The 15,426-nt window shown below is 39.8% G+C and overlaps 1 protein-coding gene across 2 annotated transcripts in view; it reads left to right on the top strand.

Annotated features, from left to right (window-relative positions):
• Positions 1 to 15,426, top strand: part of grin2da (glutamate receptor, ionotropic, N-methyl D-aspartate 2D, a) — a 209,598-nt gene that overhangs the window by 87,164 nt on the left and 107,008 nt on the right. The window contains exons 1-3 of one of the 2 annotated variants that reach the window (XM_071500200.1): positions 2,457 to 3,569; positions 4,409 to 4,675; positions 11,483 to 11,670. In XM_071500200.1, coding sequence (XP_071356301.1) covers positions 4,550 to 4,675; positions 11,483 to 11,670 — 314 coding nt within the window. In that variant the 5' untranslated portion in view covers positions 2,457 to 3,569; positions 4,409 to 4,549. Of the gene's footprint in view, positions 1 to 2,456; positions 3,570 to 4,408; positions 4,676 to 11,482; positions 11,671 to 15,426 lie in introns of those variants that run through there. The other variant, XM_071500199.1, reaches the window with a different exon arrangement.

Below are 15,426 nucleotides of genomic sequence, written 5' to 3'. Positions count from 1 at the left end.
ATTAGTGTTAATGTTTTATCATTTTTATTTCTTAGCTGGACCCAAACCAGAGTTTCTGTGGCAAAATTCACCATCTAATTGATCAAGACTGTGTGTGTCACCTTGTTTTAAATGATGCTTGCCTGCTCATTGCTATGGACTAAATTAATAGGTGTCATCCCTCCACCTGGGCAATTTGTGTGTGACAAAAGGTAATATTTTGCTGACGGACATTAGTGATAAGTAGATCATGTTAACAAAGCAGTTTGGGCTGACAGGTGCGATATTTAATAAGTTGGCCAATTTGTTTTAAGCGGATTCCCTTGACAGTTTGATGTGGTTATTGTAATTTTACACGACTGTAACTTCAGCTACGGTTTCAGGCGATGTGAACACACTCAGCTCGGCACTGAGCTGCCAGCGCCAGAACATATCATTATCAAAAGCAGCTGTTTGTGGTGGAGGTTAGTTATATTTGAAGTAGCATGAGGTGCAGGATTACTGCACTCGGTAGACTCAATGAAGTCTCTTTGATTACATTTCTATAACTCTATGTGCTTCTGCCTCTACATTTAAGTAATAAGTCTAAGATAAGATTTTATTGGAGAGAAACTGGAATTTTCATTGGTTGATTAAAACCTTTAACAGACAAATGCCAGTTTTCTAATTGCCAGTTAGACAACAAAAAAGAAGCTAAAACAATATACATCATGCACTATTTTTATGCCCAAAAATAAAACAACAAATTAAACATAGGAATTATTTTTGGGTTGTCTGTCCGTCCATACATCCCCTCCTCATGAATGGGATATCTCAGTACGAAATTTGTCAGATTTGGCCAAAACATTGCTTGGACTCAAGGGTGAACTGATGAGAATTTGGTGAAAAGGTCAAAGGTCATGGTGACCTCACAAAACACGGTTTTGGCCTTGTGAACGCAATATCTCGGGAACTCCTCAAGAGATTCCCTTCCAATTTGTCACAAATGTCCAGGATGAACTGAATTAGATTTTAGTGATCAAAGGTCAGAGGTGAAGGTCACGGTGACGAATTGGTCCACGTCACTGTGACCTCTATATGCTAATTATGACACAATTTAATATAAGTGTCTAATTATGTCCAAATGGTCAAAGGTCAACTTCACTGTGGCATCATAACATTCTGCAAAAACACTTCTGGCCATTATTTAAGCTGTAACACAGGAAGAGGAAATTGTGACCTATTTCCTACAACTGGTTGGCTGAGACATACAGCCACCACAAGCTAATTCTAGTTTTCATTTGGTTATATTCTTGGAAGGTTATCTGTTTCAGACAAAAAGCTACAGATTAGCTTGAATTTGTAAAACAGCTGCTCTAACTAGTAACTAACTAGATAATTTACCATAAATAGACTGCCAACAGAGCACTAGGGTTTAATCTGTCTCCTGCCTTTTCCACTGTGATTGTTAATTGTTACTTAGTTAGAAAAGCGATTCTTTGACCCTGCCCATTGGGGCATTTTTGGCTCCAGAGTAATCTCTGCATTTGAGAAATATTTGTATAACTAAACTCTAATCAGGTCTAATTGCCTTTGGGAAAATGAGTGATGCATGTTTCCTGAGACACACCAAGAATCAATCAACCTTGTGTGGACAGTGCTTCTAAAACTGTGACTTGGGACACATCATCAGTCATTCATTGTTTCAGGTGAGTGCTCACCTGATGAGAGTGCTGGTAGAGTTTTTTTTTTATTTTTATTTTAGCTCCGGCCTCCAAGGGGGACGCTACAAGTTTGTTTTGTGTTTCGTGCTACGCCACCACCACACTGCACACTCCCAACATATTCCCTGCACGCTCCACTCTCAGCTGGGTTAAGAAAGCAGACAAGCTTACATCATAAGTATGATGCTGATGCTGGTTTGATATTTGACCCAGTTTGGTGCAGCATAACCTGAGGTGAGCCCTGTCGACACAGGAAGGCGCCGGGATATTACCTGAAGTTTCCTCTTTGATCATCTACGTATACACACAGATGTAGGTTCTTGATGATTATTTTTATACTCTCTCTTTATTTTCTGCTCAGAAAGAGTGTAATAATAATTCATTGTCAACAAAACTGCTTAAAATATTGGACAGTGTCAAAAAAGTGATAATTCACAGTGAAATTTTATTTCAGTGTTAAAGCTCACATTCGTCACAGCTCTCAACCTATATGGATTTTTCCAATCTCATTCTTTGTTTTAGTTTAAAGAAAAATACAAAAAAAAGCCAATAAAAATGAAGTCGCCTTTCAGCCAGCGAGTGACGCATCTATCCTCATTAAATGTGACCGGAGCAGCAGTGAGACAGAGTATCATTATTTCTTTCATTTACACTGAAATCCTCATTCACATGCCAAGGACTTTTATGACGGACATATTGTGTTGTTCCTCCGAGTGTTCGGAGGCAAAGAAAAGAGCTGAAGTGGATGAGAGCAGCATTAACTAGCTTAGATAAGTACTGTATAGACGCTCTCGCACTATTACAGAACTGGTCTCAGTTCACCTGAAATAAGCAGCGTGCAAGTGAATACCAAGTGTTCAGTACAGGAAATTATGTAAGCAGCAATACGGAGAAAGTGAGGGTGTGGTCAGCGTGGATCTACATGACAGAGAATTCATTCTCAGATAAACAAGATCCCATTTTCATGTTTGTTACAGCCCTGTTATGTTATTGTGGTGCTGGTCAGTGTGAATTGCAGATATGTGGGTGGATTTCTTGTTTAGCTGCTGTTGATGTTACAACCTGCAAGCTGAGGGTCATGTGTCTGAAGGAAACAGCGTAAGGCCACAGCAGGCTACTTAGGCTCGATTTCCTGTTCAAGAGGTTAACATTGAAGGAGCTCATTGCACAAGTGTCCTTGGGAAAGAGTAAGACTCTACAGAGATGGCAAAATGCAGTAAAGCTTGTTAATCGACCTGCTGCAATTTTAGTTCAGTCAAACTGTGATTGAAACATATTATGAAAGAAAGAAAGTGAAGACCTGTAACAAGCTGCTACCCTTCAAAATGTGCCATTATATCCATTGTGAATAGTCATGTAAACTTCTGTTATAAACTACATTATCCTTTCATTATAAATTACATTTTTACTACTGTATTAGTTTTTCCTCAATTTCACCCAGTAAAAGACTTCTACCAGCTCTACTCAGAATGACTGGCTGGAGAGGTCAATAATAAAGGAAAGAGATCTTAAATATTTTTACCGCTATATCCGTTGCTACTGAAATGTGTCCACTGAAACATTTTTCTATCCAAATAAAGACAACCCACAGTTATATGGTCTACTAGATAAATTTGTAATAATAACAGATTAGCTCCCTAGCAGCAGTGCTAACTCAGCTATGTGTGTTTGTTTGCAGGTCCTTTGTCTTAAGTCTGTTCCCCTTTTAAATAGCGTTATGCAGCTGTTAAATGGTATTTCCTGTACAGTGCTCCTCCTCTGTGGCTAGCGTTGGAGTTAAGGTCAGTGTATTGCTAGGTGCAGCAGAGATAACTGGCGTGGCTCAGGTTCAGGAGCCGAGAAGACGACTGGATCAGGAGAGGACTCCGATTTTAGAGAAATCTCAAAGTAATCCACCTTGTACTAAGTATTCTAAACCTGTGAGCAAATGTTGTTAATGGTCTGTGCTGGCTGGTGTTTAATAAGCATGTGTTTTGGTACGTATATGAAGCTAGCCATGTCTGCGCTTTAGCTAGCTAACGATAACCTCTCCGTCCCGCTGTAGACTTCAGCCATTTTCTTCCATCACTGTTGTTGGCATTGAAGCATTTAACTAGGAAGCTCTTGGTTATTCTGTAAAGTCTGACTGTTTATTCAATCATGGAAAGAGCTCAGTTCATGTGACAGCTCAGATACTTATTAAAAAAACATATTTTATATAGAATCTAACTTCAATTTGAAGTATTGGTCAATGAGATAATTTAGCTGTCCTGGGATTGTAAAAATGATTTGGTCTTGTTCATACTTTGCATTTAATAATCAGTAAAGACTGAGTTAAAGTGGGTTTCTTTATCACTCTCTGCACACCATCACTCTCTGTTTAATGGTAGTGTGTCTAACTGTTGAGCTGGAGACCAGAGTTTCTGTCCCATCATAGAAGAAATTTAGGATTTTTTACAAACCTTAATAGGACAAATGTGTTTTATTAGCACTTAGGTTTTATTTTCACAGGTCTGACTATCGATTATATTAGTTTTGGTAAGAGTTAACCCACTAAAGCAGCTGAAATCTTGAAATGCACCATAGATCCAATTAAGCAACAAACATGAGTTATAATATGAGTTGGTATCAGCCTGTATTGTGTTTTACCTTTGTCCATATTTTATAAACTGTAACACAATAACATTTTCCAACCTGAACATCCAAATGCACTGATGGCTTCATGCTCTCCGTCTCCCTCCTTTCAGGAGAGCGGCTCCATCTACCTCCAGTTCACCTGCTCCACCTCGCTCCAGCTTGAGGTCATCTTCGAGGTGCTCGAGGAATACGACTGGACCGCCTTTTCCGTGGTGACCACCCGTCACCACGGCTACGAGGACTTCCTGGCCATGGTGGAGGGTATGACGGACGGTTCGTTCATCGGGTGGGAGAAGAAGAGTGTGGTGATTCTTAACGTGACAGACGACCCTGGGGGGGCGCGGACCAAACGGCTGCTGAAAGACAATGAAGCCCAGGTGAGGCTGAATGACAGCGTCAAGGGGGAAAAATAATTTTTCATATATCAAGTCTTATAATTGCAATTTTCTCAAAATGGCAATATTTGTTATTTAAGCTGTGAAATCAGTGTTTCTGTGTAACTCCTGTCACTCATTTCGATGAGCTGTCTTTCGTGAAATTACTTCTTTGTAGCCTGAGGCTCAGGTATCCGACATCTGTAACTGCTCCACAAGTCTTGAAGAAACACACGGTGAATGCAGAATACAACCAATGTCCAATTTAAAAAAAAAAGATCTCTCCCTCTGTCACCATGATCTCTGGCTGTCAGCTACTAGCTGTACCTTGAAAGTCTACCATCTTTTAGTTAGTCCAGAGGATTTTATTATGTACTACAAGATCATGACTGACTCATTTTGGTTATATAATAATCTACAAAAACAAAACGGTGGAAACATACAAGAATTGGAGTGAGAGAAGAGTATAAATCAAAATCCTGGCACTACTGTGCAGCAAGAGGATATTAATAAATTAAAAAAGAAGGTAAATTAAACATGAAAAAATTATCATCTGCAATGAGTTTTTTAAACAAAGTAGCAAGACCCTTATGAAATTGATTAAATTAAAAAATGAAAATATGTTATTGGAAATTGTTTTGCACAAAGTTCTTCTTTCAGAACTAAAATCACACTGGAAACAGTTACTTAAAGTCCAGCTAAATGTCATCAACTAAATGTCAAAACAAAAGTGATCAGTTTTTCTTCTGTTAAAAAAATGATTCTTTTATTAGAAATAAGGTCTTTGGAGATGGAAATGCTCCTTCAGCCTTAAGGATAACATTATTTTAGCATCTAATCTGACCAGTGTTGACATTAGCAAGTAAGTTTTTAAGCTGTTCAGTGTCCTATAGCCTGCAGGTTGACAGATTGTAGAGCACTTTGGTTTGATAGTAGAGCTGCAAGAATTGGTTAATTAATCAGTTAATTGAATAATTGAAGTCAAAGCAAAACTGCCAAAACATTTGATGGTTTCAGTTTCTCAAATGTTAGATTTTTTTTTAATATTATATTACAGTAAATAAAATATCTGTAGGCTTTAGACAAAACAAGACATTTGTTATCATCAAAATTACGATGGGGATTTTTCAGATTTGTGTTCTGTGGACAGAACTATTGATTGATTAACTGTGAATGAATTGTAACCTATTTGTTCTTTATGGAATTTGTAGATCTTTCTGCATTGTATTGTCTGACTGTTGGTCAGTGTCAGGATTAGACAACGAAACTGTTTGTGCTTTTTATGCAAACACATGATTGTCTATGTGCAGATAAACAATCAGATCCTGACACAGATATGCAGCAAGATCATGAAACAAAAAAATATAAAATATGAATTTCTCCCTCTGCTGTAGCAAGACAAAGAATCCCCAGGCGTACAGTAAAAACATTATTGAGGGGAGGTTGACTGAGGACACACTATTCATTTATACCAACATCCTTGGGGACCACTCACACACACCCACACTCACCATCACACACACCTGGGAGCTTTGTAGTATGACATCAGTGTTTAACTGTTGCATGTCTGCACTGAGCTTCTGAAATATTAAGCTCAACATGCAAACACAATACTGTCAAAGATTCACAAAGCTGCTCAGTTCATATTAACATATACAGTACATGAGGGCTGGATATATGTATATATATATATATATATATATCTGAGTGTGTGTGTGTGTGTGTGTGTCTGAGACCACTTTCCCATTCACTTGAATTCACATGAATGTTAAAGTAGTCTGACTCCTCTGTAAATGTATCTGTTCTTTTTCTGCACATTCAAGCCTCTGCTTATAAACTCAGCTTTCCTAAGAGGTATTTACTTGTTTTCAAAAACCGTACCAATCACAGGGGAGGAGAGTTTAAAGGTTAATGACATTGTTATTTACAATGGCGACAAACTCGAGAAAAATACAGAAATGACCATAGACAGAAAGAATACATCCAGGTTGGTGTGTATAGACTTTAAATATTCAACATTTGCTCCTTGACTTGGGATCTCAATAACTTATTTCAAGCTAAGTGTAACAAAGCTCTGGGGCCTTGATTAGAATACTTGAAAATGCCTGCAGAAATCAGACTGTACAGTGATCCACTGCCAGGGAACCTTTTCTAACCTTTAACAACATAAAAGGTTAGAAATGAAAATAGTCTTTTTCTGCATCATCGCTGTTAAAGTGCAACATAGTCTAGAGGAAATGGACAGTAAAAGCAGAATGAACATCATCTGAGGTGACCTCAGACACGGTCTAACACCTCTGCTGGAGAGGAAGAGGTTTCTGAGGACACGGGATCTTCTCACTTCCTTTTCCACAACCCTTGTCTTTATACGCAAGCAATATCTCCTCCGTCTCGCCATTTGGCACCGTAGTCTTTTTATTCACATTAATTCCTTGCTCTCATCACTGTTCTCATTGTAAATGACCTTTGTCAAAATTAAGTCCATGAAAGGGAGCGAGAAAAAAGGAGAGAAAGAAAGAAAGACAGAAAGAGGGGGGTAATAGAAGAAGAGCAAAAAAGGTCCAAAGTGTACATGATGTAATGTAATGAAAGCGATATGAAATGCTGAATAGTGAAGGTATGAATAATGTCTCTGCAGGGCTTTAGATGTGGAGATGTACACCTTTAGATTTTTTTTTTTTGCATTTTTAAAATCTGGGTCCAGGCATGTTTGAAGAAGCATGTTGCCCTAGCCCGATTGGCCTGTCTCGTCACTTTCTGATAGCAACTCACTGTAGCCTCCAGTCTGCCCTGAAGAAGTAACGCTGCTCAGAGGACGTATCATAGCAAGAAAACGTGGCTGAAGCTTTTATCAAGCTCCCGGCAAGAACCTGCGTTCAGCAGCAGAGAAAACTTACAAATAGCCACTTTAACATGCCGGTGCTAAAATTCACTTCTCAGCTCCGGACTATACAACCGCAGCGGATGCTGAATTATTATTAAATGCCCCCAACTAAAGTATCCACTTCCTCACCAGCAATAGTAAACAATAGTCAGGGTTTCACAGGGCAAGTTCTTGGACAGTCTGCCGGATGGATTTCTTAATTCACTGAAATTCTGCCCACTGGTTATCCAGGGTCAGTATTATTTATCTGAATTTGGTATTTTAAACAGCAGTAATATTTGCACATTTAGTTGAAAAAAACAGCTTATTGCTTCTGCATTTGCCTTCCTACCTTACAGGCCAGTGTGCTTTGGAAGCAGCCCCAGTATAAATGTGAGGGTACATCTCATTTGCCTCATTTGATTCTTGGGCGACCCGGAAATTGATTTGGTCTGTCACTGTATAACAAACTACGTTCTAATGCTCCTCGATCTGCTTTGGAAGAGCAAAGATCAATGAGCGAGGAAGCTTGAGTGAGGAAATACCACAGCAGCCTCTGCAGACGTCTGTTATCGGGTCCACACACACACCTTTACTGGCATCTGATCGGGCTGCTTTAAAGCTGCAGTGTCATACTTGTGTCGACAGTCAAATATTATTTTGTTATTTTTCCTTTTTTTCTGAATGAAACTACATTGATATCAGCTATCATTATATAATTTCCTTTTAACATTTGACTGCTATATTATTTCCACACATTGAGATAATCTAATTATAATCCGATTATTGAAATAAAATACACTTAGTGACCACTTTAATCTGTTATTATCCATGTAGGAAGAAATGTTACAGGACTGTGATCATATGAGCTGCTGTCATCAGAAACTTAACATCTAATGCCTCGTGTCTTTTTTCACCAAATGTGTGTTTTCTTGACTGCTTTTTTTTCTTAGTTTTAAATTCTCTTTCTTCCATGTGTATTAATCTGGAGTTATACTTCTGCAAAAATGCATGTGTACATCTCTGCAGACCTTTTCAGAGAGGGAGCTATGGGATACTTTATTATTGTGTAGTGTTCACACCTTGAAGCTGGCCTGTTCTGAAGTGCTGCTAACAGGGTTGCATGCCAATTTCTGCCTAATTCTCCCATGATGCTCTCTGCCTTGGAAAGCCAAAGGGTTCTGTTACACAATGTGCCTATAGCAGCTTTATGGTAGAGGTTAAGTACTGAATCGTATTTGTGAACAGGACAAACACTGCATCCATCTGTGAGTGTATGGAATCATTGATTAGCCGGTTCAGCCTTGTCTGTGCTGTGAGTATAGATTCAGTAAGAGAAGAGTCCCTCTGTCCCTCTCTCCTCATACATTAACATGTCTCACAAACAGACGTTGTCTGGATGCAAACAGCCTGTTTTTCATTAACATCTGAAACTAAAATTAGCCTCCAGTGCCCCAGCTGAATTCCCCTGACCTTCGCACAACACAAGTCTGCCTTCCTGACCTGACAACTTTCTGTTATACAAAATAATTTATCTTACATCTGTTTTATGCATAATCTCGGAGGCACCAGGAGGCTGTAGTGCTGCGTGGTCCACTTATTTTACTTCAAAGCTTGCCTTCACCAATTATCATACCACAGGCATCAGCTGATGATCCACATCTTGGTGTTGTGACTGGTAAGCAAGATAGCCAGTGTGTATGTCTGAATAACTTAAATTTATCATTACAGGAGAACAAATACAGGACAAATCAAGGAGTGCAGCAACAGAAACTAATTGTGTAATGTGATTTTTTTTTTACTTTTTCATTCAGACTCTGATATTAAAGAGTCAGAAAGCAGCTCTGAAGTTTCAGTGATTAACATCGAATGTGGGCGGCTGTGGCTTAGGAGGTAGAGCAGGTGGTTGACTAATCAGGTCGTTGGTTCGATCCCCAGCTTCTCCAGTTCACATGTCCCCAATTGTCCCTGATGTATTATCTGTGTCTGACTGTGGTTAAGTTGTACTCATAGAACTGTATGAATGAATGGATGAAAGGCTTGTAGTGTAAAGTGCTATATAAGTGCTCTATACTACCATTTAATTTCAGAGTTGAAGTCTTAAGTGAAATACAAATCAATCTGGACCCGACCATGTATCAGTTATTATGTTTTGCATATTGATTTGTAATTTCTTATCAAAGAATGAATGAGCAAGATTATGAACCAAATGTTTGGTCAGCTTTTTATACACCTTTTAACTGTGGCTTGGTCTCCACCAACTCCTGGAGGAATTGCCTGTATCTTTAGAAGCTAAATGCTAGCAATTTGCTAATTGTCCATCGGTGTAGTGTAGCCAACTTTTGCTGCCTCTTGCTGCTGCAGTTGCTCATTTGATCCACTGTTAATGTAAACATTTTAGTGCAGCTTTAAGTTATATGATTGGCGGGTGAATGCATTATGTTTTTGTTTTGCACAATTTATTGACTTTCAGTCATGCAGGTTTGTTTTACATTAAATTCTCTGAACCTGTCTTATTTTGAAAATACATAGCTACCTGTTGAATAAAATGACACTGGGTCTAACAAGAATAATTAGTGACATTAAATTAAATTAAATCAGCTCCTGGTTTTCTTCTAAATTATGTATTTTCCGCCACTTTGGAAAGACACTTGTTTCACTTCAGCCTGTAAATTGATGCAGCTCAGCTCTGTCATGATAAAATATGAAGACGCAGGGGGAAACTAAATGAAATGTTTTCTTCCAAAATGAGATGGCCAACATTTGAAAAATGAGACACCTGTGCTAACGAAGTGACTGATTGCACAGAATCATAACAAATTATGTCTCCTTCTGAAGGGAGGCAGGAAGCAGGGAACCCAGCTCCCTCCTCCAATGATGGGAGGAGGACTGGATCATCTTTAACATATAGAGCTCATGAAATGCCAGTGCTATAAGTATAGAGGTCTAAATATACCCTGACTGCTGGGAGGATGTGAGTGACAGGGTCTGAGCGTGAGCATGGACCTCACGCCCACCCCGATCCGCTCTCCTATCAGCTGAGGGGGAGGGATTGGCATCATCTCACTGTCCTTCCTGACGCGTAACAGTGGTGAATGTGCAGCGTGCGACAGGACGCGCACACACACACCACACGCCGGCTGGTACAGTGTGTTAGTAAAAGCTTTTCACACTTTGCTTTTGACTAATTTCAGTTTTATAACGTCAATTTTCTTACTAAACTGTGGCGCAAATTTTCCTCAAGTGCTTCCTCAGTGTAATCATCTGAAGTACCCTCAGCGTCAACTGCACACACACACACGAAAACACACACACACACACACACAGGCACAAGCCTCTTTCCTCTCTCTACTTTCACTTTGTCTTTTTAATCTTGCTCCCCCATTCAATTCCTGGTTTTTAATAATGTATGAAGGGGAAATACAAGCAGACCAAGAGGTACCATTTTTCAAGTGCAGCTCTCAGGGTAAAAAATAAATAAATTAAAAAAAAAAGATGACTATTAATGTAGAACTTCACCAAATGCATTGAAGTATAAATGAATGTAATACATAATTGTAAAGGAAACATGAAAGGGGGCTTTATGGGACCAGAGAAGATGAGAGATGGGATGGAAATTCACTATTTGCTTCTCAGTCTCCACATCCATCCATCCTTCCTCCTTCTGCACCTCTGTCTCATCCTCTGTCACTTTCATTGTTTCCCTCCCTCCTTCTTTCCTCCCTTTCGTTTAATTGATTCATGTCTCACTCTCCCACTTGTTAAACTTACTCCCTCTTTTCTTCATCCATCAACTCTCTCCCCGCGCCTTTAATCCCCCTGCTCTCCCTTACGTATCCCGTTTCATTTCTCCTTCCGTCTTTTCTGCCTTGCTTTCTTTTCTGCTAAATAATATTTATGTTCTTTAACGCCTTTGCTCCCCCTCTGCTCCTCTCCTACTCCTCCAGGTCCGCCTGCTGTACTGCTCCCTGGAGGAGGCCGAGCTGATTTTCCGGGCAGCGTGGGCGGCAGGTCAGGCCGGGCCCAGTCACATGTGGTTCGCCGTGGGACCCGCCCTGTCCGGTTTGGGCCTGGAGGGCTTGCCCAAGGCCTTGTTCGCCATCCGACCACAGGGCTGGAGGGACGAGCCACGCAGGTATGAGCAATGGCTTTTAAGGGTATTAAGATTTGTTACATACAGTAATTTAAAACATTTTTTAATTGGTTTTAATACAAAACAGGACTAGAACACAACACATCGTATCTGCTTTACTAACAGAGGAGGATGTGATGTAGCAAAGGAGGCCTTTTGCTGAACAGTGGCCACAAGTGGCAATCACAGGATAAGTTTTAATGCTTTAAAGTCAGAAAACACACTGTTTAACTCCATTTACACCCAAACAGAACAAACAGGTTGCCGGCAGGTTTCAGCTGTAAGCCATTATCAGTTCTGGTTGTGGGAAGTTATATAGATCCAACTGTCTACTATATCTCCATTTACAGCCAGTAATTCTGACCCTATAGCTTCTCTATATTGTAAAGAAAATGCCTTGTAAAGTTTAAGTGTAAATGGATCAGGATTTGAAGGTGGTGTGATCGGATCTCTGCCACGTCTAAATGCAGTTTGTAAATATTTAAGAAGAAAGTTAAGTTGAAAGATGAGCTAACCACTTCCTGCTACCTAAAGTAAGCATAACAAAAAGCTATGGCTAGTGTTTTTCTTTGCAAAAGGAAAATAAGTAAAACACTAAAGTTGTAAATGCAAAGGCTCGTGTTCAGATGTCATTATGCAGCGATTATATACAGATTTGAAGTTTTAACACAATATTTATGTACCATATTTGAGACAGACTTCTAAACTCAAAGTTCACTTACTGAGCTATTGTCAAAGGTTTCAGCTGAATTCCATGGCCTTCAGGAACATCTTAGTATCTTATATTATTTTGTTATATTTTCAGTGGTATTAAATCAATTTCCCAGAAACGGTGCAGACATATACTCAGTGAACTCTCACTTTTCTCAAATAAAATGTGAAAATGTCAAACACAACTCAATGAGCACTTTAAAACTTTTCATGCTGCTCATTTGTAAAAACTTTTTAAGATGTCTTTCCATAACAGAACAGAAGGAGAAAAGGTGCTGCATCATTTCCTGATGCAGAGTAACGTGCACAGGTTGTTGTTATTACTGTTGCTGAAGCCTCTTTCGTTTCTCTCAGTTGAATAGAGATTTCACTCATATAAAATGAGTTCTGCAGTGCTGAGCCTCAAAGCTGCTGAAAACCCAATGTTATGATTTTAAAAATACATGAGGATCAGACAGAAAATAAACATCCCCCCCATGTGCACAGGGGCACACAGTAAAATTTTACGACCACCTGGTCGGTCCACGATGTATTATCTGCTGCAGGGATGATCTGATTTCACCCCAGGGATCATTAAATTTTCATCTAATCTAATCTAAAAAGACCGACCAAGTGAATCCAGGTGAAAGGTACGATCCTCTATTGATTTTGACTATTAAATCCACCTCAGTCGTGAAAGGGGATGCAGCAAGAGGCCGGATGGAAAGGATTTTTACACTTTATGAAGACAGTTCAGGGATGCCAGACTTAGCAACTGTGAAATAACTTTTGTATTTTCCTTTGAAACATTGGTTCAAAACTGATCAATATACAGCTGTTATTCCTAAATTCAATTAGATGTGTTTGGAGACATAAAGACACTGAGCTCTTGGTTATGACTCTTTTTTTTCATTATCCCATATATCACCTTGGGTTCTGCCACATCACCCTCTGTTCGGCCATCTTTCGTGCATTAAGATGCAGGTTTCCTTCCAGTTTCCCAAGCAACACTTTTAACTGCATCTGGTTTCTATGCTGGTGAAATTGGTGTCCATGCTAGAAGGAGAGCCCAAGTGAGAGACTGTAAAAAGGTCGTCTGTGTGGCAGATTATTGTGACCTGTAGTTACCTTTTGTTGCTAGGTGACATCTAGTGGCTGTAATAATTATGACAGGACCAAAGCGAAAAATGTGGTGACGTAGTTTATAGAGCGACAAAATCCATGTCAGGCGGAGGTTGGGGTGGATGGATGGGTCAACAAAACACAGGAGAGCGGTGTTCGGTTCCCATGTGAAAGTAGCAGCTTATGTTGTTTCTATTATCCGTGACTGTTCAACAAAGTAGTCGCTGTGGAAACAGCCCAAATTCCCCAAACTCACAGCCTCTTCCCTGCTGCTCCATTCCTTCTTTTTAGCGGGGGCTAATGCTAACACCTGTTTCTTAGCACTGGACAGAAACATATTTGTTGCTGCCCTCCACTCTAAACACAGCGGGAGCTTCCCGCATCATAGTGACGTGTCCCACTAGAAGTTTTGAAAAGTTCACCTATGTTTGCTCTTTCCTCTTTGACCCCCCCGAACAGTGCGCTAACCCGAGCGGCAAGTAAATCGCAAATCACACTTTCTCTGAAAGCACCTTAAGAATCGCCTTTCAAGCTCAGTTATAAAAGGTTAAAATGCTGCCTGCAGGTTACGTAATAATTGTGAAGAGTCTAATATAAAATAAGACTAATTTTGCTGATAATAATTGTACCTTTACACTTTGATGTGCAGGACTTTAAACTTTAGTGGAGGATTTCTACATTGTGGTGTGGCTAGGCCTTCTTCTACTTTTTTCGCTGCTCCATCTTGTTTTCATCTCTTTGGTCTATTGGAGGTGAGATCCCAGTTACTGGAGGCAAATACCTGGTAAAAAACAACTTGGCCATGTTATATTTCCTGACTTAATGAGTTGATTACGATCGCCTGAACTCACCATTATACAGCTGACCGGTTGATGGTGGATTATTGGAAACTGAGGAGTGCAAAGGATACATCAGCTGTGTCCCTCACATTCCTGCCTCCCCTCAGCGGTATGTGTGTGCTGTCGCTGCCTCTTGCTCTCTGCCGCAGTGTTTTATGAAAGCTGCTGCTGATGGATTCCTCAGAGAGCCTCTCTAGACATTAAAAAAAATGATGTTTATGATTCGGACCAGTAGTTCTTGTGAACATATTAAAGAAACGGCGCTGCACTCTCTGCAGTGGGAGTGGAGTCTTACCCCACTGCACTGCTAACAGCTCTTTCAAGTCACATGTGAAATTAAATTCAACCTTGTTAACTGCTTCAACACATCATAACATGCAACATGCAGTTTCATTACCTCTGCTCCCTGGAAAGCAGCATATTGTACGAATCATTTGACCAGAACATGTATCAGTGACAGCAGCTTTCAAAGAGTCACAGGAAGACAGCAGAGACGTGACTATAAATCAGTTCCCTGTGAAGAGAACAGAATTTTGCGACAGCCCAAATTTATGCACAGAGGACTTTTGAACTTTTGAACTCTGTTCAACAGTCCTTTCTCACTTCATGTCCTGGCCCACCAGCTTGTTTGAAGTGGTAATGCCCTGAATTATGGAAGCAAGACTCCATTGAAATGCTTTATGAATTTGGGATCATTAGATATGGTTTCCTGCCTTGCTGGAGCCTTATCAGCAGGACTATAGCAAGAACTTACTATTGGTTTAAAATGTACATTTTACATAATACATCTTAGCACCATGTATAATAAAATGTGAGAAGTGTTTGGTGTTGTTTTTAAGCAGTGAATTACAAGTGTGAGTTGAGTTTACAGTCATATTAAAAAGCGGTGCCTTTTTAAATAGTCTCTTGCTCTGTAAAAACCTTCCTGCAGATCAAAGCGTGATCTATTATTAAACTGTCCTGAGACAGACAGAAAGAGAGTCTGCTAATATTTATTTTTTGGAGCAGAGGATTCTTAAATGAATTTGGAAACTGGATGTTGGGTGTCGCACTGAAGTTGTGCCTGCATTAGCTGATTGCCATCAGCTGCTTCTTCATCATCTGAGCC

This window comes from Trachinotus anak, unplaced genomic scaffold, assembly GCF_046630095.1.
Source record: "Trachinotus anak isolate AG129_WGS33_773 ecotype Australia unplaced genomic scaffold, CSIRO_AGI_Tana_v1 ptg000016l, whole genome shotgun sequence".
Taxonomy (NCBI): domain Eukaryota; kingdom Metazoa; phylum Chordata; class Actinopteri; order Carangiformes; family Carangidae; genus Trachinotus; species Trachinotus anak.
The sequence above is the reverse complement of the archived record's forward strand: the minus strand, read 5'-3'. Positions and strand labels throughout refer to the sequence as shown.